Genomic DNA, 23,888 nt, shown 5'->3' with positions numbered 1-23,888 from the left:
TAATGCAATAATGATTCACATTCACTCATGGATTGGACCACATTTGTATTATGCTATTTATCAATGGTTAGAAATTATTTTCCATTATGTGTCCCACTTAATAGTAGATGGGGCTGACTTTTGAATAAAGTGATCCTCATGATGGGGCCAACCTCTTGGACGAGTTGGATGTAGCAGGTACATGATAGATTGGAAGTTAATCACTAGACGGACAGTAAATTATGGTCCAACCCGTTGGACTTATACCTTCTCATAAAAAATAATAAATAATAAATAAATAAATAAATAATCTCCGCTAAAATAATTCAAGTGGAAGAATATGTTAAGTTCAACAAAGCATACTAAAAGCGACTTAAAGGTCATGCTTCGAGTCATGTGCAATAAGAAATAAGATTGAAAGTGTACTCTCGTTTTCAGTTTGTAATGGAGGAGTGGGCCCTATGGTTCAGTGATCCATCCGGACCATTGGTTTGTTGGGTCTCACCATGGATGGACCACAACCTAAAAGCCTCTTTGATAGGACAATGCTAACCCTTAAACTTGTCATCTGCAGATGGATTGTCCAAAAGGCAAATACCAGACAATGAAATCGACCATTTTAAATTGATTGGTGGTTGGGATCTTCCAATCTGGGCAACATCCAGTGTGGGTCCCAGATGAACAACGGTCCACACTTGTACAAATCAGAAACCCGAGCACACAGTGCAATATCCACGGGTCGAGGATCATATATATTGCATAGGTGGAGCGTGTGGTGGACGTATGAATGCGCTTTTAAGTAAAAGCAAGTGGACACGTGTACAGGTTTCCTAGAAAAATACAAGTGGATGACCGCAACAGCTCAAGATCCATTGATTCTAACCTATCTCTTTTAAGGACTGGAATCCTCTACACCTGTCTTAGGCAGCCCTAGTTAAGCATATAAGCTTATGGGCCCACCATCTTGTATATCTGAAATCCGTTCCGTCCATCAGTTTCTATCATTGATTCTAGGATCTATGACAAAAAATCAAGAAAATCCAAAGTTGAGGTGGACCACCCTGTAGGGAACAAAGGGGACGGTATGTCAACCATAGGTTTGCGTGTGTGGTCACCATGGCGTGTATCTTTGATCAAACCCGTTAATCAGGTGTAACTCACCAGCATGAAATGAAATTGCAGAAATCGGCATATACAAGATTTTCTTAGCAATTTTAAATTCTTCCCAGTGGGTTATTAGAGTTTTTTTTTTTATCAGGCTGATCTATTGCATCTACGGTTCAAATAATGATTCTCACCTGATGGACCGAGTGGATTTACATATAAAACACGTTGGGCCCATATCAGCGTAAAACAGGTGTTGTAGACAGTTTCCGTCCGTTGAAACAGTCCTTGCAGGCGATTCCAGTCCTTTCTTTCTTCTCCGTATATCAATCCATATACACGTCATCACACGGGTACATGCACATCACCTTCCAATGCTCAAAAAATAAAAAAGTTCAAAGCATGAATGCAGGGTTGGGTCCCTTTCCATGTGACCTTTTTGTGGGTCCCACATGAATAGATGCCCACAACTAACCCAAGTAACCAAACCCTAACCTCAGGTGATCTGCCACCACAGCATCTGACTATTCCAGAGTAAAGTATCCAATGCTTTCTCCTCACTTCGTACAATAGTAGAGCACCTCCAATCAAACACACGCAGTCATCCTTACTTATATGTAGTTGAAATTCTGTCGATCTAAACCGTTCAGTATGTTTTTTGGTTATGAAATGTCCAGAGCATGCAGAAATTTGGATGGTTTGGATTGATTTCATTTTATGCCAAGTGTGCTGTAGATTTTTACTATGGAGGAGTATGACATCAAGCATGCACATAAATATAATCCAACCGTCCAAAGCATGGGCTCCAAACATAGATCGCAGCAATAAAAAAGCCAAAATGGATGGATGATCTTAATCCTTTGATCAGTCGTCTTCAACTGGACGGTTATAAAATTTCCCATCATACAAATTCAATAAAAGCTACGGTTGTCCAATCAATCTGACCGAACCATGGTGAAGCCCATGACATTTAAATCAAATGTTCATGCATGGCATTTGCATACATGTTCCTCATGCATGTATATTGACCAGAATATCAATAACTCCATCTCATGAGCTCCACAAGTCTTCAGGTGGGCCCCACTTGGATGGTTAGGACCCAACCTATGTCCACATACAGTGTAACAAAAGCCGAACCCTAACCCAAATGCTAACCCCAACACAAACCCAGTCATTAAAAAAAATTAAAAAATAAAAACACCCCAATCTCAATCCTTGATTTAACCCAAAAACCCTAACCCTAGCCTATATTTCTTAACCTAACCCTAACTCAAATTCAATAAAAATACATAAAACCCTAACCCTAATTCCCAAATTCCTTTTGACCATTACCTCATTCTTGCTATCTACAAATCTCTTCCAAATCTTCATAAATGTTTACGAGACCTAAAAAATATATTCCTACCTATATAAAACTCCAACTGCACACATGCACACTAAATTATTCTCATCCACCACAACCGAGGGGAAGAGATCTAGTACCTCTAGAGGCACACGTATTTCTCATGCGTCAGGTGTATAGTTTGCACGTGTAAATGATCCAAGCCATGCCTCGCACGTGCCTCATCTTTGATTGGCCACTAAAGAAAAACTACTTTGACCAGACTATCATAACCATCTGAGAAATGAGCTTTTTCCCCTGAATTTGAGCCGTTGGTTAGTATGTCTTTCAGTGCCAGTTTGTGTGCCACTTATCAACGGGTTATTATTTTCCAAACGCTGTGATTTTTGGGTTGCAAGTAAATTGGTATTTGATTAAGTGAATGAGCGGTTCCGATCTCATATGACATATGCCACGCGGATGGAAATTGCATGGAGCCTCCGGTTCATTAACTGGATGAGCTCCCGCAACCGAGTCTCGTTAATCGCCTATCAATTGCGACTAATTAGTATTAATCAGGCATGACAAAAACGAGAGGAATTAAGTACCATACTCGGACACGAATCCACCATCACATGTGGGAAAAGAGCATTTGTCAGTTGGTAGCTCCTGCTGTCAGAACCTAGGTGGAGCCTACGGTGATGTTTGTGTCAAATCCATCCGTCCATTTGCTTGTTAGATTATGTCAGTATACGAGCCCAAAAATGAGTCAATCTATCATTTTGCCCAATACTTTAGTACATGAGCCAAAAAAAAAAAATCATTTAAAGCTATGTTTAGACAGCAGTATTAAATGGCATAAATTTGCATTATATGAAATTACCATTGATAAGTTTACAATCAAATTATTCCTTTGCAAGATATATATATATATATATATATATATATATATATATATATATATATATATATATATATATATATATGAAGCCACCATTGTAATGGAAAATGTGAATAAAAGACATGCATTGATGTGGGCACACAAATGTAATGTATTTCGAAATTCACCAAAGATTATGCAATGTTCATCATTGGCTCTAAAATATCAAACATGAGATGGAATTTATATAGAACCAAATGGAATTCTATACTGTAATCCCATCTACTACCTTGCCCCAAACAGTTAGTAGGCTGAAGGACAAAAATAATAAGAATTTAACGTACAACTAATGAAACATTAATGAAGCTACAAAAGTTTTGAATGGACTAATATTTTTGTGTTTTCAGCTCATCCTTACCGGAATGACGTTAAGAACAGTTTGGATAGCAAATAAACATCACCGGATAACCACTTTTACTAGTTGCACGGTTACTTGAGTTTTGGATTAGCTTCGACTATGGACTCATGCCCTAACACAAGTTGGAAAAATAGGCGGACAGGGTGGACTTCTCTCAAACATCACCATGAGCCACACTTAGCTTCTGACCATGGGAACTTCCATAACAGAATCTGCATCCATCCAAATAGCACTTGGATTGCGAGGGTATGTCCTTGCCTCAGTGGTAGAATATGAGGAGTTTTAACACCAGTTCTCGGGTACAAAACCTATAGGTGGTGAAATCCCACTATGGCCAGCGTGAGTGTGTGTCAGGTGTGTTTTAAAAAAAAAAAAAAAAAAAAGAAGAAGAAAGAAGAAGAAGAAGAAAAAGAAGAAAAATAGTACTTAGATTGCCTAGAGACCAAGTCACCGAGGATACACCTAGTGACTTGACTTTGTGGAGCATACTATCATATATGTGTTTTATCCATGCCGTCCCGGTGGACCACAACATAGGAAACAATGTAGATAATGACATCCATTGTTGAAACATACCTAGGACCCACGATGATGTTTACTCATCATCGGACTTGATCATGAGGTCACATAGACCTAGACAAGGGAAAGCAAAAATATTAACTTGATCTAAAACTTGTGTGGCCATCAAGAATTTTTCACGAGTGGGCATTCAATCTCCTCTATCTTCAGTGGTGTGATCTATTTAAGCTTTGGATATACCTCACTTTCTGGCTCATGCCCTGAAATGAGCAGGCAAGATGGATGGATGGTGGCAATTAAACACACTCATCATAGTGGGTTCCACAAAATCATATCCTTGGGGACTTAGTCTATAGACAATATGTATCCCTTAGGATCAATGGACATTTTTATTGTTAATTATTCATTTGATGACAACCTCTGTCTCAAGTATGGTTATCTTATCAAGCTAAAATTTGGCAATGGTAGAGAGGAAAAACAACTTGGACAATCCCTATTAATAGCCATTTGCACCACATGTATGATAGGTTTGTGCCTTCTATGACCACCATACTATTGTGTGCATTAGAATTCCTAGAGTGAAAAAATACCCCCAGGTCTTATGGGTTTTATCCCATCTACTTGCTTTTACTCAAGAGGCATCATTGTAATAGTTAAATTTTTTTGCCACCATTTCTTATCCCAATGACATTGGATGCGAGACATGTCACGTTGTGGACATTGGGATCCCAGGTCGGAATCGACTTGAGGCAGCTTTCATACAGGTTGCCCCTTTCAAGGGTTTTGCGTTGTTATTGATTGATTATGTTTGACCAAAGTCGCCACTAGCCAATTTCTTCATCTCTACAGTCAGCTAGACCTTATATAAGTATTAGGGTAGGAATTCGAAAATTTCCTACCCTAAGACGACTCTTTAGTTTTACGATTATAGATTCTGAGTAAATGACCATGGTTACAAAAAGGGAAGGTGTTACGTACCCACTTTGCCCGTATAGATGTACGGCTTCTACTTTACAGGATTTGACTATTCTCGAGGGTTATGATTCAGTTCTCGTATATGAATGTGTGCGATGCTTGTGACAAAATGTGAAGTAATTGACAAGTTTTCTGTTGGGCTCAGAGCATATTTTCGAGCCAATTTGGTACAAAGTGTATTGAATGACGAGATGAATGTTGCGTTATGCTAATGCTATGACTAGCTGAATCTTGATTGAAGATAGTTAGGTGGACAGTAGCGTCACAAGGATCGTATTAAGTGGCTTAGATTAAACTTGGGTTAGCTCAAGAGGCTAGTGTTAGGGCTGAACCTGGGCTAGGCTTTCTTCCTCACCCTCACTCTCCTTAGTGGGGTAGGTGGCTAAGAGGGTTTAGGATGCTTCTAGATTAGTAAGGAATGCTTGATTAAGGATGCTTGAAATATGAAGGAAATGGGGTATTTATAGCCATCTAGAGTGGTTTTCTGGTAATTCTTGCAAAGCTTGAGGTTGAAAAGGGCTTGGATGGCTGGGATTTTAGATTACCATGTGAAAAAATCTCATGTGTTGGTTTGGATGACATAATGTGTAATTTTGACTCAAAGGAGGGGCATCAAAGTAATTTCAAAGTTTTGCACATGTGTAAAATAGGTAGGGAGGATAGCTACACATGAGTGTACAGTTAGCCAAAGTACGGCCAGTGTCATGTGTTGAGCATTGCCCTAGGTGCCGCTCATCCTTCATTTTTGCTCCAGTTTTGGAGGGAAGCTCATCCTGTATATGTGGACAACTTTGGTCATCTGAAGCTACCTTGTTGTCTCCTGTTTCCTCCGATTTGGGCTTTGGAATAGACTTGGGCAAAAAAGGGTTTATGGACTTGGCTTGATGAGGTGAGTTAACTAGGTAGGCTATGTGGGCTGACAGGGTGAGTTGACTTAGTGGGTTGACTTAATGGTTGACTTTATAGGTTAGGTTTTTCCTAGAGTTTGGGTTTGGGATCAGGTATAGGGTTTTTCAAGTTTTTTTTTTTTACTGGATTAATTAGCTTTTTAAGGTTTCGATTTGAGTTTGGCTTAGCATTAAGGGTATGGATTAGGGTTTCTATTCAATCAAGCTTATCGACCTGAGGTGGGGTGTCTACACATATTGTAACACCTCGGTTCCCGAAACTCGAGTACACTACTCATTTTTCAAAAACCTGAGTGTTAACCTTTAACGGTGGCTTAAATTTCACGTACATTTTTTTATCAGAGTTAGTAATTTAGCGGAATAAAAACAAATCAAGTATAAGAGGGAGTCCAAATATACATAACCAAATGTTTGAGTGGTCACCCGAAAACTTATACAAACCAATGTCTCGTAACTAAAAATTGAATAACCAAATAATAAAAGTAGATTAGAAATTAGAGCCACATAGTCATCGATCTCTCCGTGTGACACACTACAGTAAACTCGTACATCATCCACGTATCTTACACACTAAATATGTTTTGATAGCGTCAATGATTATCGCAGTGAGGTATAACCCTAAGATTTATCGAAGCATCAAGATAATTAAGCATAGTTGTCAAGAATAGTCTATAATAAATATTTTGTAATGACCAACATAGTAATAAGATAGAGTTTATCATATATGCATACATTGAATAAATTCTGCAAATATATTCTTGTTTAAATGCATGAATGCATGCACATGCTCACAGACTTAGGGATGCACATCTAGATGTAAAAAAGGTCATCCAAAGAGAATTATCCACTCAAAAAAGTACTCAAAGGTACGCCCAAGGAGAACTAGTCATCCGAAAAAGACTATGTAACGAGAACACCTAAGGTAAGCTAGTTTCCTAGAAGAGCATTCTATGATACGTCCAAGGAAACCTAGACACCCAGAAAAGTTTATGCGAAAAGGACAACCCATGGTAGTCAAATGCACGCAATGAAAACTTAGGATCGCTAAGTAAAATACTCTACGGTACAGCCCGTAGTAATCCAAGAAAAATCGACCACCCGGTAAAGTCCGTATGCCATGAAGATGCATGATTAGCTTAACCATTATTATTTCAATTAAAAAACCATTTTAAGGAAACTCAAAGGTCATTATGGGGGGTTTGTCACCCAGCATAGGTCGACAGCTTAGGCATAAGTCTCATTCCACCATCTCTGGTTCATGAGACTAACAAATATAATGTTTTAAGGGTAACCTTTTCAACTAGTGGCCAATCATTTTTCAACAAGTGGAACTTACGAACAACATCGATACCAATTACACATTTAAGGTACTTATCTTAAACTATAAATGTTCGTAATCCATAGCATGTTCAGATATATGAATTTAAATTCAATTCACCAATCAATTATAAGGAATCAAAATCAATATGAACAATGAACCACATTAAGCAATAAATAAGATAAATGAACGAAGATGAATAAACAAGCTAACTATCAAGATATAGAAAAAGCTTGAAGGGTGATACTCACATTTTTGTTTTGAACTTGATCTCCTTGTCTCGAATGTAGGTGAAGTGAGGGGTTTTGAAGCAATTTAATTCCCAATTATTGAGTTGGTTGGATTCAACCTGGCTTGATCCAAATGCAAGTTGATCTCTGATTCAAACTTGTTTAGTGGAGGTAGAATTAAGAGCATAAGGTCAACATTCCACAACTCAATTGATAGATGTTTTTGAGACACACCATGACTCATTTATGCACCAAGTCGGTTTGACTCGACTTGACTCACTTCAACTCAGTCCCAAAACTCAAGTCTGATTCACAATCAGCTATCCATACCAAATGCGCTAAGAATTCTAACGTAAAGGACATCTCAAAATTGAGTCAAATTCTATCCTAAGCAAGCCCAAATGCACCAAGTCATTGACTCAATGACAAGGTCGAGCACTAGATACAAAATGGCTCGTGAACTCGATTTTTGACGGAGTTTGCTGATTCAATGGCTGATTGCCCATCATCTAGTTGATTCAGCTCATCACAAACTAAAGGTCGCTTGCGACCCAGGCGCCCACTGAGTTAACTCAGCAACAAGGTACACCACAAATTCTTGACTCGGGTCGTTAGAATTCGACGAGCCAACATAGACAGCGAGTGAAAGGCAGTCTTCTCCTTACCTTGTTGGGCAACACCGGTAAGGTTTGGACCGACCAGTACTTGACTCACCTTGAGTCGAACCTAATTCATGAACTTAACTCAACAGCGGTCCCACTCAGCTCCTTCTTCCCCTATTCGGATGTGGCCAGTAATATTCTGAAATCGTCTCGGCTTCCAGCAACTCACCGAGATGATCTGGAGAATTTGGACCACCCAAACTCCCCCAACTTGGACCTAGACTCAGTCAAGTGGACCCTGTGTGGCATCGACTCAGACCCACACGCAGACACTCCCCCTCTCTTTCTTCTCTATCTTCCGTCTTCTTCTCATTTCTTTTCCTCTGCTGGAAGACCTGTAACAATGCATCCTCGAGCCGACTTGACCCGGTTCCAGTCGATCTAAGTTGACCCAGTGTGGCATGAACGGTGTGACAGGGACGAACATGCCCCCTCTCTCTTCTCTCACTGATCTTCTTTCTGCTTCTCCTTTCTTTCCTTCCTTGCTCTCTTACATCTAATACACGAGCTACATGGTGCGGGTTGGTGCAGGATTTGGACGAGTCGACTCGTCAACCCGGCGTAGTGCAACACCAGAAACGGTGCCCTCTCTTTTCTCTTTTTCTCCCTTTCTAGCTTTCCTTCTTTGAAAAGGGGTTGCCCTAAAAAGGCGGCCTTTAATAGGCTCTCTAATTTCATTCTAGACCTTTCAGATGCTAACTAATCACTAGATTAGTTATTCGGGTTGGTTTTGAATCTAAATGCGGCATGGTGGCAATCTGATATTTGGATTAAAATAGGTTGCATGGTTGTGATTGGATAGCATGGATGGATTTCTGGTCGCTTCGCCCACCGAATGATCATCTCTGATCGGTATTTATGACACGTGATTAGATGGTGGGATGCTGGCTAGATGAGGAAGATAACTCCACCGACAATGGTAGATTCTCAATGGGCGGATGGTCCTACGATCCGATGCCATTAGATGGCTTAGATAGGTCTCAAAGACCTTGTGCGGCCCACCATTTAGACATTAATCCCATAGAGTCTTGGTGTGTTCGAGTCTGTTAAGTCACGACAGCTCTTGTAAGTGATAGAAGCCCTAAAACAAAGGGATAATATTTTCTTGATGTGTGGTTAGGATGGAAGAATCCCTCACATGTGAATTGCCAGTCTGGCGACTAAAAATGAAATTTTCTATTTTTGGCAAAATGCCGCACGCGTAGCTCTACTTGTGTCAATCTTTGTACGCACACTCATATCTTGATTTGCATGAAACTTCCCAGGGTCTGGTCGTCTTTGGCCATCCTATAAGATGGACGGTACGAATCAGCGCAACTACTAGTGATGGTGGGCTATAAAATTCAAATCTACGGTCTTCGTCCATTTGCTAACGAGAAAGGAGTTCCTCCCTTTTTGGTTTTTATCGGGTCAATGGCTGTTTAACCTGGCTTCTGGTTTAGTGCACCTCCGGTGCACCATTCCTAATGTACGCACACAATCGGTGTGGGGCCCACGGTGATTCTTTATAAGATCTAGTCCGTTCATTCCCTTAACCCATTCATTTTGGGTTACAAGTCTAAGGATGGGGTAGATCTAAATTCAGGTGGGCTACACCAAGTGCATTTGGGTTTTAAGTGTCGATCCCACTGATCTGACGGTCGAATCTACTCTAAATTTGATTGTGAATGGTTCTTAAATGATAGTTTATCATTTAAAGGGCTATATAAACTCTTTTAAATTAAATAATAGTTTTATTTTATTTGCTTACTCATTTTATTTTATATATATCTATACGTTATTATACGAAAAGCTCTCTTAAAGTTGTGGAACTTGTCATAGATTAAAAGCCTCTTTCTTAATTAATTTAAGCCTTGATTAGTCATTTATCTATAAATTACATATTGCCTATATAGGTATTTGTTCAATTTGTGTTTTCAGACAATCTTTGTTGATCCCACAGTTAGATCATTTCTAGATCTAATGATTCAAGTCTAAAGGCTTAAATCAGGTATAGGGTCCATTTCACTTAATTACAGGTAAAGATTTCTCCCTATGGATTGATCTTGTGGTCAATTAAGTGAGTTGCCTTACATATGGTTGGATTGAAAAGTTATGTATATTCACATCGAACAAACATTTAGGTTTGGTTCATTCTTGCGACCAAGTGAATTTAAAGTATATAGATATGATATCGTAAGCCTTAATTGCTAGCTTAGATTACGGGTCAGATAATCGTTCACAACATAATCCTATTACAAGCAATTAATGGTCCATTCAAAGTGGTTTGACTTTATACCTAACATATGTATTGTGAGTCATCGAAGTCCAAATCAAATGGTTAAGGTGGACGGATTGTAAATCATTATATGATGATGTGTAGTGTAAGCTAAGTGTGTTCCCATACACTTGTAAACTAAATTAAATTTTCATGGTAACACCCGTGTATTGAAAGGTTCAGGGTATTACAATCTACCCCCCTTTAAGAGAATTTCGTCCCCGAAATTCCACACTCATATTATTAATAGGAAGGAGAATGTCCATTTTACAGTATTTCTACTCATTCACTATTTTCCTTTTGAAGTATATTTGGGTATACAAATGTATACAACTAATTATCAAAATTGGGGTTGTTACACATGTTTTCCATGTGTAGAAGTAGACATCAAAAGGACTGTATCTGAAGTTGCAGGAATCTAGGGCAGACAAGAAAGAACTTTGAGACGTTTTTTTTTTTTTGCCAATAAGTGAGACATCACCACACTCATAGAGGAAAATTGACTGCGGTTGAGTAACATGACTCGACAATGTTCAAACTTAGGATGTAATTTTATAAGAAATTAACAAACACGGATGTACTCACTCATGTTCTGAAAGATGGTGACAACATCTATTGGGAAACTCAGGATCTATCATCAACATCTTGGTCCAAATGGCTATGACAGTATTATAAAATTCCTGGATTGTACGATCACCTTTGGTGATCTAAGCCAAGTCCTATTGTAGCCAATAAAAACGAGCATCATTACTCGGCTAATAGATAATTTTTAAATGATCCCACATGGTATTTGTAGTCCTATGAGGTGTTAGACCAACAACAATTGTCTTGTCAACTGAGTCTAATATCCATGCAATATTTTTTTTCATTTTTCATTTTCCAATCAGCTATATCTTTCGTTTGATTCAAAGTAGGAACAAGATAGATCTATCAACTATATCCCCATAAGCCTTGTTAATGAAGAAAATTCTTAAAGTGGATGGATCAAAGTCCATAGTTGGTGTTATCAAACGTACAACGAGAAGGAAAATCACGATCCATAATACCAGAGAAAAAAAACTGACTAAAATAGAGATAAAAATGTGTGATACCTCGATGAAATGAGAAGAAAATTGTTGAATAGAACCAAAATCCACATTGTTGCAATGAAATAATAGAGATTGTTGTATCGTATGAGTAGGCCCTAATTTGCAATAATAATATATGAATATGCGGCAAGGTAGAGAAATATTGTAGTAGATCATGATGATGGTGAGAAGTTAGAGCAGTGTTGTAGTGCTTATGGTTTGATGTCACAGTTAGGATTATCATGGTGGAGACACATTAGCAAGCCTTAGATGTAGAGGCCCCAAGCTTAATAGCAAGGTTATGGGCATCATATCTGATTTCCAATATCTGGTGCCGAAATCTGAGAGACCCCGGGTGATGCTATATGAATAAGAGATGAAGAAGAAACCCCTAGTGGAGCAACAAGGGCATCAATGATCTCTTCCAGAAGTGGAGATGAAGAAGAAACAACGGTGGCTATTCGTAGTTGCAGCGCCGATTAAGGTAGGAATTAGAGGTAGATGAACAGGCGGTGGTGCTTGCAGCGTTGATTGCGGCCGGAATCAGAGGTGGACAAATAAGTAGTTGCGTTTGCAGCGGCTGATAGAGGAGAAGGTTTCTTCACCAAGGTTTTCTTTATTGATGCCGTGATGGTGGCTCAAACGAAGCAGATGATAGAGACTGATTGGAATGACTCCAGATCTGGGGTTTTTCTACTGATTGTGGATGGTGAGAATTGGGTGGGGCGGTAGGGTTTTCGACAATTGATTTCAGACAAAGGTAGGGGTTGAAAATGGGCAGCAGCGGATGGGTTTGCGTTGATCAAATGTTGATGGGGTTTCGCCCAACTTTGGGATGGTGATCTGATGTGTGGAGAAGACAAATCGGTTGCAATGAACATGCATAAAGATAAATAGTGCCACCAAGGGCTGTGACAATGACGATGACGATGGGACCATGACCACGGGGATGATGGGATCATGATTACAGGTAGTAATGTGCGGGGCAATCGGCTCGATGATTGATATTACAAATTAGCCACACTATAATACCATGATAACGCAGGAAATTTTAGAGATTTTGTAGAATTCTCGCTTGAGTTTTTTTGTATTAATTTAACCCCAATAGAGTTTATTTATAGATATGCACAACGTAAGAATCTTGTTATATATGGAAGATATAATGCCCATGGTTTTTAATAAAATAAAATAATAATAATAATAATAATTTTAAATTTGAAATTGATAAAGAGAGAGAGAGAGATTTCGTATCTCATCTCTCACTCTTATCCAAAACCCTATCTTTAGTCTTATATTTAGTCCTAACTCCTCACTTCTATCTCTCTAACTCCCTCCCCGTATCTATAAACTTCCTAGCAGACTCTTCCTTTTAAGGAAAAGAGTTGTAGGAAGTGTTTTAATCTAACTACAACCGAAACCAAAAGGTACCCTATGTACAACTAAGAGACGGAGATGGAGTTGGTGGGAAACCAATTTCAGGTTAGTACCTTTGTGATTTTAATATTTTTAATACAATATTTGGCTAGAGCAATGCAATGGGCAGTTTGGATTATCATACGCCCATTGTACATGCCTAAATAAGAAGTATCTTTTTCTTCGCAATTTAACCTACATGCGGACATTTTCTTTCTTCGTACAATAATAAATTATTCAATTTATACTTCTAAGATAGATTGAGTTTTTATGAATTTTGATCATTAAGGTAAAAATGATCTAAACAAAACAATGTATAGGCCAGATTGGCCATACGACTATCGTCTTGTTAGATCTGAAGGATATTATAAAGAGAACTTAAATTTTTGTGCAAGTGTTGATATCGCTTCATGTAAAAGGTTGAGATTAGCCATTGGGGTATGTGTGGTTAGATCCACATTGCTCATCCAATTTTTAGAGGTGAAATATGCCAAAACCTCAAGAATTTGGATGATCCAATCATCCGGTGGGCCACTCCAATTAGAGTAGTATGATAGATCTAATATTAATTTCGAATCATGTTAAAAATCTCGAATTTATGAGATTAATTAGGTCAGGTGATTCAAACAATCATTGGGATCAAATTATACTAAGATTTCAAATTATCTAATTTAATTAATCAAAATTGATGGATCACACTAATCCTATCAATCATTTGTCATTCAGTTTCTGAATCTAAATATAAAATAATCATAACCCTTGATCATCTTGAGACATGTGGATGGTTAGATCACCTATGGTATTTCATCCAAGGTAGGCTCCACTATGAAATAATCGGATTAATAATGATACTATGAATATAATTTGTTAGGATTTTCGGATACAAATCATTCAGACCCTCTTGTGAAATCTCCACTATTGGACACGTGTGAGTAATCCCATTATGTCTCATGTTTAATGAAATTAAAATTGATTGTTTGTGATAGTTTGATTGATCAATGTACTGTTTAGAGTATTTTTTTTTTTTATAATGTTGTTGATTTAATTACTGTGAATGTATTTTACGGTAAATCACATGCTAACTTGTGCCAAATTGCATGAATAATTATGGTAATTATTGAATTTACATGTGAATATTTTGATTAATAAAAGTATCTATGGGCAGTTACGAAAATGATGCACCCACATCATCTATCATATAAATACATTGCTTTTGTTGATCCTGTGGGACCTCCGTAGAAGAATGTCGATCCTGGTAGAATTGTTACCAGATGCGAGCCATGCACATGCTTGCTGAAAAGTAAAAGCTTACCCAATAGGAGGATGCAGATTAATGATTATCTAATCTAAGCAGGCGGACGATCATCTCATTTGATACATTTATACATCATTTGCATCTATATCATTGTGCATACTTTTTTTCTATTTTATTTTAATTTCAATAGCATGAACCATGTCTAGTTCTCACTAAGCATGACCAACTTACATTTTTATTGATGAAAAAATCGTAAAGATGAACAATTACCTGATGAGTTGGCACATGAACAAGAAGTTATGGCTGAATTGGTACACGATCCACGTGAGACGTGGCCATACCTATCAGAAGAGGGACTGGCGGCATTTGAACGGTTCCTTATTATTTAATTAAAATTTTACTTGTTAGGATGGTTTTATTTATATATAATGAATGATGATATTAATTGTAGGATTTTAAGCATTTGATTAGTCGTGTTTAATTAAATTGTTCTAGGTCTGCAGTGACTGATGAATGATACCTAATTTATGGTGATTGAATATTTATGGATGTTGAGAATGAACAGATATTAGTGATTAAATCATTCCGTGTGAATGATTGTAAATAGACCTAATTTAAATGTAAAATGAATATTACTTTTGCATCTTAATAATAGTATAATGGACTGAGTTAAGTACATATAATGTATGAGTTGTAACTCAAAACTCGGGTATGAGAGTGTACACTCTGTACTTGAGGTTCAAGGCATTACAGAAGAAAACTTAAATTACGATCTACATATACGAAAAGAAATAATAACATGTTATCACATATTACTCATATATATGTCAATCTCACAAGTTAGATTGACTTAAGTTTATATTAGTATATAAATTACTAGTGAGTTTTGACACATAACACTTCAAATATGTTATGTCTAAGAATGTTTAAATCAATGAAATATAAGAGGTTGTTTGTTTCACTAATTGCATCATTAAGTAAAGAAAATATATACCGATTACAAATTGTTTTATTTCTCTTGTGACATCAATAGCATTTGACCATAATAATGATATTACTCACATTGTTTATTTTATTCAAAAATAATAATAAATTTATAATGTAAAATTGTATTAATTACGATTTCTTTTATTTGTCCCTTATTATATTTACATCTAACTATTGAATTATGTATCATGATACTTGCTTAAATAAATATTTTGAAAAAGATAATAATGATTTATTTATACTGTATTACCAATGAAATCTAAAAAACAAACAAGCCCTAAAAGCATATAATCCAATGTGAGAAGAATTTAAAGCTAAAAGTCTAACTATAAATTACCTTCTATGAATTAATCTCACGCTTGACACCTCACTTAGGAAGGATCCATGAACAAAATGCATATGCCAATTTCCAACTTAAGGATGAGCTTAGCATTGACGGTTTGATCTAATCTAATGTTACCTATTTTTCTAGTTATCATGGTACTAAAATTCAAGCAATTAAAGTTTTAGTTGTTCCTATACTTGTATTAATTAGCTACTACTTTCTGCATTTGGATTAAGATGGACCTAAATTGGGTTGATTTTAAAGTGGTTCAAATAGCACCCATTTAAATGGAATTTTCAACACAACTCATTTAGTAATTTAGTTGAACGTTTAACTTAGACTCCGTAATTTAGACCTACTTATCTGGGGTCACAAGCAATGAACCATACACCCATACCCGATAGCCTGGGTTTTACTACTCTGACAATGAGTGATCGTTGATACTCATGCTATAAGAAATCACATTGATGGCAGATATTAACTCAAATGCAAACCACCTAAACTCCCAAAGGTTTGTTCGTTGAATAAAGCCATCAGATATGTCCATCTCCAACAGATAAATAAACGTAAAAATAATTTGATAGTCACATATTAATGAAAAAGTGTTATTTTTTTGTTATATTACATGTCTAAAATGGGACACATGATCTGGACAGCTCTATTCGAATAACCTGTGTGCCACGTTTCCGATTTTTAAGTGCCGGTGTATTATCTATTACATACTGCCAGAGTAGAAAAAAGATGGCAACAGATTCACGAACCCCACTCTAGACAAAAAGCAAGCGGTTTCCGGTTTTATGGATTAGGTGAGGGGAATCGGGAGAGAGGAAAAGCTGTTTTGGGACGGATACATTGCATTTGAGAAGGGGGGCTGTGTCTAGTCCGCCCAATATTTCTTAAAAACTCAGATAATACATACCATCCCTCTCCTTCATTTTCCAAACCATCATCTCTCTCTCTCTCTCTCTCTCTCTCTCTGTTATCTTCTAGGATTTCTTGTGATGAGAAAGGGTGTGCTATTCCTGTGATGCATTCAGAAGCTTGCGGAGATCTGGATCTTGTTCTGCTTTTTTTCCTTATTTCGCTTGTTTTTGCTCTCGATCGAGGGGTTTTCGGTGGGAAGCAGTGCGGATTCGGATCTCAAGGGTTTTCTAGGTTGCATCCATGTCGGCGCTCGTCAACTACGGAGGTAGGATTCGGATCTTTGCTACTTTTGAGTTTTGATGTGTTTTCTCTTGCTAGTTCGGATTGGATTTAGGAAGTTTTAAGTCAATACCGGTGTTTCGCTATGAAAATATGTAGATTGGATTGTTTATAGGGTTTCGGTTTTAGATCCTCTTGTTTCTGAGATGATTTTTTCGGTAACTGGTTTTATTTGTAAGATCGAATCGTTTTGAGGGTTTTTTGGTAATTTTTAGGGTGTTAGCGTCCAGATCTTTTTGTTCCTCGTCTTGGTTTGTGTCGATCTAGGGCTTTGTCTGTAGATCGGATGTCTTTTAAGGGTTTTCTGTTGTTTTAGGGCTTCTTCTTGTGGATCTTGGATCTATTCCTATGGGATCCGTTGATTCAGGGCTTGTGTTGTAGATCTAGGTGTTTTTAGGGTTTCTATGTTGTTATCGTTTTAGCCTGCAGTCTACCCTGTTTTTACTATTTGATTCTGTGGTTTTTTGGAGTGCTTTTGGTAGATCAGATCGTGATTTAGAGTTTCTGTATTTTTCGAGGGTTTCGCCTTGCAGTTCTTCGTGTTTTTCTTTCAGCTTGTGATTTTTTGGTTTTAGTTGTGCCGCTGATTTAGCCCATAAAAATGATCTGACTGTATGAAAGAGGTCTCTGTGGTTGTTAGGATGTTTGGTTGCAGATCTTCGCATTTTCTCTGTGTTTTGGTTTTACATTTGTAGATCGGATTGCTTTTCGCATGTTTTCGTTATTTATTTATTTATTTATTATTTTTTTATAGATCGTGTGGTTTTTGTGGTAGATTTTGGAGATTTGATCACTATCTGAGAACATAAACCGAAAACTGAACTGGTTTTGGAATTTTTTCTCTTTCAGGTGATGCGGATTTCTGCCCTGCTGCTGGGGCTCTATACTCGAATCCCATTGATTCGAGTCTCTTCCTCTCTCTTGCCCCTCATGTCGATGTGTATTACCCTCCTCGCAAGAGATCCCGCATCAGTGCGCCGTTCGTTTTCGGAGGAGATTGGATCAAGCAAGAGAAACGCTGCTCCATTGATGTTCTTCCTGACGAGTGCCTCTTTGAGATCTTCAGACGGTTGCCTGGAGCCCAGGAGCGGAGCACCTGCGCCTGTGTTTCCAAGCGCTGGCTTATGCTTCAGAGCAGCATCCGGAGGATCGAGATCTATAGCAGCAAACCCAGTATTCTGAAGGAGGAACCGGTTTCAGATGAGGTAGAGAAATCTTCAAAGCTTGACGGTCCTTCTCCAATTTCTAAGTATGAAGAGATTGTCTCTGTGAATGAGGAAGAGGAATCTGAGGGCGATGGATATCTTTCCAGATGCTTGGAAGGGAAGAAGGCAACAGATATCAGACTTGCTGCCATGTCTGTTGGCACCTGTAGCCGTGGTGGTCTGGGAAAACTTCAGATCCGTGGAAACAATTCCACTCGTGGGGTCACCAATCTTGGTCTCAGCGCCATCGCTCGTGGTTGTCCTTCACTCCGTGTCCTATCTCTCTGGAACGTCTCATCCGTCAGTGATGAAGGTCTATCTGAGATTGCAAATGGGTGCCACATGTTAGAGAAGCTCGACCTCTGCCGGTGCCCTTTGATATCTGACAAGGGTATTCTTGCTATTGCAAAGAACTGCTCAAGCTTGACTTCACTGACCATAGAATCTTGCTCAAAGATTGGAAATGAAAGTCTGCAAGCTATTGGCCGCTGCTGCCCGAATTTGAAGTCTATTTCTATCAATGACTGCCCGATGGTGGGGGACCAAGGTGTTGCAGGTCTGGTATCATCGGCTTCCTCTGTCTTGACGAAGATAAAGCTTCAGGCCCTGAACATCACTGATCTTTCTCTGGCAGTCATAGGCCAATATGGCAAGGCTGTTACTGATATCACACTCACTGGCCTTCAGAGCGTGGGTGAGAGGGGTTTCTGGGTCATGGGCCATGCATTTGGCTTGCAAAAGCTGAGATCCTTCACAATCACCTCATGCTCGGGTGTGACAGACGTGGGCCTTGAAGCTGTGGGAAAGGGTTGCCCTGACCTTAGGCAGCTCTGCCTTCGAAGGTGTCCCTTCCTGTCTGACCAGGGCCTGAAGGCCTTCTCCCAAGCTGCAGCAGCTCTGGAAAGCCTGCAGCTGGAGGAGTGCAACAGGATCACCCAACTTGGGGTTCTAGGCTCTCTTTCAAACTGTGGTGACAAACTGAAGGTGCTTACCCTGGTAAAATGCCTCGGGATCAGAGATACAGTTTCTGGCTTGGCTCAGCTCTCTCCCTGCAAATCTCTAAGGTCCTTGACCATTAGCAACTGCCCTGGTTTTGGTACTGCCGGCCTAGTCATGGTGGGGAAACTGTGCCCACAGTTGCAGCACATCGACCTTGCTGGGCTTTGTGGGATGACTGATGCCGGATTCCTTGCATTGCTTGATGGCTGTGAGTCGGGTTTGGTGAAGGTGAACCTCGCTGGCTGCATCAATCTGACAGATGTAGCAGTTTCCACGTTGGCCAGGTTGCATGGAGCCACTCTTCAAGTCCTGAATCTTGATGGGTGCAGGAAGGTCACAGACAGGAGCATGGCAGCGATTGCAGACAACTGCTTTCCCCTCCTCGACCTTGATGTGTCAAGGTGCATGGTCACCGACGCCGGTGTAGCATCGCTGGCCAATGCGATGCAGCTTGATTTGCAAATCCTCTCTCTGTTTGGCTGCTCTCAGGTATCTGACAGGAGCATGCCTATTTTGCAGACTTTGGGCAGATCCCTGGTTGGATTGAATCTCCAGCAGTGCAATCAAATGAGCAGCGGGTCAGTAGAGCTGCTTGGTGAGCAGCTGTGGTGGTGTGACATCCTTTTCTAATCGGGAAAGGAAACTAGAACGCCCTCCCACAGGAAGAAGAAGAAAAAAACAGCTTTGGAAAACCTTTGGAGGTTGATAACAGTAGTAGCATCAAAACATCATACAGTCAGTCAGTCAGCCAGCTTATTGGGGGTAGTAGTACTACAGTTAGGTTTTTTAGACCCATATCAGCCATGGGCTTTCGCATCCCTTTTTCTCCCAGGACTAGGTTGTTTTCCAGGGACTTTGGCCTCTCCCCACCTTTTTTTGCAGGCTTTCCATATTTTACGAAAGCCTGTTTCCACTGTTTGCCTCCCCCGTTTGCGGGGAGTTCCCTTTCATGGCCATCTGTTCTTGAGAATACAGCTACCAAGTCCTGGTTTCCTTAGGGTTTCGATCTTATCAAATTTTTTTTTTCTGTCGGGTGTCGTTGGGTTGCCCAGTGTTTTAGCCAAGCATCATATTGGCCCATGCCAGTGTGTGTTGGTTTTAAGCTTTCAGTCGAGTCGATCAGAGTCATCTTGTTGTTTTTCAGGTGTTGGAACCTTGTTTGAAGTCTTTGCTGGGTCTTGTCATGTTTGGTTGCTTTTGGCAGTTTTATCGGTGCCTGAGATGCTCACGGGTTTCGGCAATGGCAGCTTGTTCTTTTGGGTCTGCCATGACATCCCCTGTTCGTATGTTGGATGGGAGATTGTTTTTTTCGCCAAGCCCTAGTTTTTTAGCAGGCGCCTCTTTGTAACTGTACCAAGCAACTTTCATATATCAATATCAGCATTGTGTGATTGTATTACTTTTCTCTATTTTTCCATGGATGGATTATGTTATTCTGCACCATTATGATGTAGTGGATCTGGTGAATGCTTTTTTTATTTCTTCCTGTGGTGTTTGCATCTCTGGATCCAGTTGTTCATGTTCATTTTTTTTTAATCAAAAGGAAACGAGAGAGTTAGTGATATGTGTCAATCCCTAACAAGGAAAAGTAGAAAAATAATTGCAGTAGGTAGCGTTTGGATGGACATGTGAATCGGATTTCAAACATGCCAGTTCAATTAGTGGAGAGATGACAATATTCACTGATGTTCAAGGTCCCACTTGGTTGTTGTTCAACTGCAATATGAGGTCATCCCTTTAATTTTAGTGCTACGGGGAGGAAATCGTAATATTTGGATTGTTTGGTTGCACCAAATATCAAGAAATATCCATAAATTTCATGATATATACTGCAACCGTAAAAAGTATGCCCAGACGAAACTTCAATGTAGGGTTCGTCTTTCCATGTTTTAAGTGCAGGCCGAATCCTGTGGTGCCCAGGGCATTATTTTTCTTCTCAAAAAAGAAAAAAAAGATAAAGATAAAGAAATCTGGCGGAGTATTTGACCAAAGCTAAAAGCAAGAATACCAAGATCTATCTTGTATGGAGCCGTCAATTTAGCAGGATACCTTGTAATGGGCCATATTGCCCCAAAACAATGGACCCATACCTGGTTGACTCTCTCAGCCATTTGCTGCAGATGAACATTTAAGTAACTGTTGTGGGTGGAAAACAATAGAAGGGTGACTGGGATGGCCATGGTTATCCATGGTCCATTGGCATTAAGCCATTAACATTGTCAATCACCCAATGTGTGGCTCACATCACTCCCGCCTGTGCTCAATGCTTACATTAGCCTTTCCCGCGCTTCCAGTTTCATTCACTCCCAGCTTTCTTACGGAGAAGAATCCAATCCAAAGCTGCGCGTAGGTTACGGTCATGAAGGCATACCGCGCAATTTAGACTCCCCTGAATGGTCGCCAGAGCGTTCTTCTCACTCTCCCAAACTAGAACCCTCCACCATCTCCTCCAACAGCCTCTTTGCTCTCCCATCTCCAAAATCGCAGAAAATCTCATTTTTACCCCTCTTCATTCTTCAATTTACAGACTCTCCTCTCAAAACTCCACGCTCGATCATCCCAATCCAATCTCAGATGACGTGAACGAAATCTGTAGAGTCCTGAGCGATTTCCGGAGCCCCCACCATGACATCGAATGTGCTTTCTCCTTTTGCCCCCAAAATCAGCACTGATTCCATCAAACAGGTGCTGAAACGCTGCCGGAACCTCGGTGTTTCCGCCCACCGGTTCTTCCTGTGGGCCCGGAAATTGCCGGGCTTCTCCCACTGTCGAGAGAGCTATCATGTCCTTGTCGATATCTTGGGCAGCTGCAAGCAATTCCCTTTGATCTGGGACTTTCTCTCTGAGATGAGAGACGGGTGTGTTGAAATCAGGCCAGAGATTTTCTGGGTGATCTTCCGGGCTTACTGCCAAGCAGATCTGCCGGTGGATGCCATTTGGGCTTTCGGGAAGATGGGAGACTTTGGCCTTAAACCGAGCATTGACGATGTTGACCGGTTGATTTCGTTTCTATGCCGGAGCAATCATGTGAGCCATGCGCAGGAGTTCTTCCAGCGGGTGAAGTCTGAATTTGATGTGGGGGCCGAAGACTTGCAACATATTGATGAAAGGATGGGGTGATTGCAAGAATGCAGAGGAAACAGCGAACGTGTTTGATGAAATGCTGGAAAGGGGATGTGGCATTGATGTGGTTGCTTATAACATGTTGCTATCAGCATTATGCCGAGGGGGTAAGGTTGACGAGGTGAGTCTGCGGTTCAGCCAGATGGGTTCTCACGTGCTCAAGCCGAATGCTTGTTCTTACGCTGCTTTTATCCATGCTACTTGTGAGGCGAACGACGTTCATTCTGCTTTGAGATTCTTAGATAGGGTGAGAAGGTATGAGTTGGTGCTGAATGTGTTTACTTATAATTGCATCATTAAGCTGTTGTGTAAGAACCAAGAGATCGATGATGTGTACTGTATTTTGGATGAAATGACTGAAAGAGGGGCGGACCCTGATGTATGGAGCTACAATGCGATTCTAGCTGCTCATTGCCATCTTTGTGAGGTCAATAAGGCGCTTAGGCTTCTTCATAGAATGAAGAAAGTTTGTTCTCTGCCAGTCCGGCATACTTATAATATGGTTTTGAAAATGCTGATTGAAGTGGGATGGATCGACCAGGCAATGGAAGTTTGGGATGGTATGGGAGAGAGCAGCTTTTACCCATCTGTTACAACGTACTCCGTCTTGATTCACGGGCTCTGTAAGAAGGGTAGGATTGAGGATGCGTGCAGATACTTTGAGATGATGGTCGATGAAGGGATACCACCTTATCATTGCACTTGGAACTTGTTGAGGGACTGTCTCTTACAGGATTGCGAGGGAGGGTTTACATACTTGTGGATAAAATGCAGTAAAGCACTTCGTGCTCAATCCAAGAGCTATCAGAAGCAATGATCCCATCTCCGGCTCGGCCCAAGAAAAGAGATGAGGTTTCTTCCGAATCAAATGAAGAAGAACGAAAATTTGAAACTGAAGCAAAATTGCAGGGGGCACGGTCTACTTTCTATTCATTTTCAAACACTCGGAGCACAGAATGCAAGCGGTCATTGATTCAAGTGACAGTCAATCTCTATGTGCTTTGTGAGCAACAGAAACTAAAGCTGACTATGATCTTGTTGGTGCTTTGGTTACAGAAAATTCTGGGAGTTGTGACCTTGGATTGAGTTTCTGTCATTAGGTTAGTTATGGCAGCTTGCTTATTTAATTATGTGAGCCTTTGCCATAGAGCTAGGTCTCAAATGCAAGCAAAGAAGAAGGCTGATGCCCCATGGTCAGCTGGTCCTAAAGCTTTTTGTGGATCTAACATTTAAAAGCTGACCCAAAATAATTCAGAGAACATTTAAGATGATGATGATGATGATGATGATATCTTTTTTGGGTACCATATGATGTTGGTTTTTATGCTTGAACTTTCAATTAGGTTTTTATTTTTTTTTCAATTAAATATTTTAGAACCGTACTTACAGCGGACATCCTTGTAATAGATGGTGGATAACCCATCTATAGGGCATTTTGCATCTTTGTATCTTTAACTTAAATAGTTAGCCATGTTAGAGATTTTGGTGTATTGACTCACAAGACTGACAGCATATGTTAAGAGTGTTATTTGTATACCCCATCCTCTTAATAATAATAATAATAATAATAATAATATCAGTGGGGATTTAACCATTTGTAGTTTTTCTGTCACTCCCGGGTCCTCAATTTCATGACTAGCAGGACCTTGGTCATGACCAGTGCTATCAATGGGTTGGGTTGGGTTGGACATTGGTGCACCCATACCCATCAAAGGAGGTGTTGGGTCTTATCAGATTCTA

At 39.7% G+C, this 23,888-nt stretch overlaps 1 protein-coding gene and 1 pseudogene across 1 annotated transcript; both read left to right on the top strand.

Moving 5' to 3' along the window:
- The first annotated feature begins 16,445 nt into the window (after positions 1-16,445).
- On the top strand, positions 16,446-20,424 carry LOC131223139 (EIN3-binding F-box protein 1-like). Its single transcript, XM_058218452.1, has 2 exons — positions 16,446-16,807; positions 17,671-20,424. The coding sequence occupies exons 1-2, from the start codon at positions 16,783-16,785 to the stop codon at positions 19,653-19,655; spliced, it is 2,010 nt and encodes a 669-aa protein (XP_058074435.1). The 5' UTR covers positions 16,446-16,782; the 3' UTR covers positions 19,656-20,424.
- A 102-nt stretch (positions 20,425-20,526) lies between these two features.
- LOC131223140 (pentatricopeptide repeat-containing protein At1g52640, mitochondrial-like) lies at positions 20,527-23,638 on the top strand (annotated as a pseudogene).
- The last annotated feature ends 250 nt before the right edge of the window (positions 23,639-23,888 follow it).

The sequence above is a fragment of the Magnolia sinica genome, chromosome 13 (assembly GCF_029962835.1).
Source record: "Magnolia sinica isolate HGM2019 chromosome 13, MsV1, whole genome shotgun sequence".
Taxonomy (NCBI): domain Eukaryota; kingdom Viridiplantae; phylum Streptophyta; class Magnoliopsida; order Magnoliales; family Magnoliaceae; genus Magnolia; species Magnolia sinica.
Note: the sequence above shows the minus strand (reverse complement) of the source record. Positions and strands in the feature narration are given on the sequence as shown.

Excerpts from the sequence above, each read along its gene's own strand:
- LOC131223139 (XM_058218452.1), top strand. The coding sequence starts at position 16,783 with ATGTCGGCGCTCGTCAACTACGGAG. Across the intron at positions 16,808-17,670 it reads GGCGCTCGTCAACTACGGAG|GTGATGCGGATTTCTGCCCT; the intron begins GTAGGATTCGGA and ends TTTCTCTTTCAG.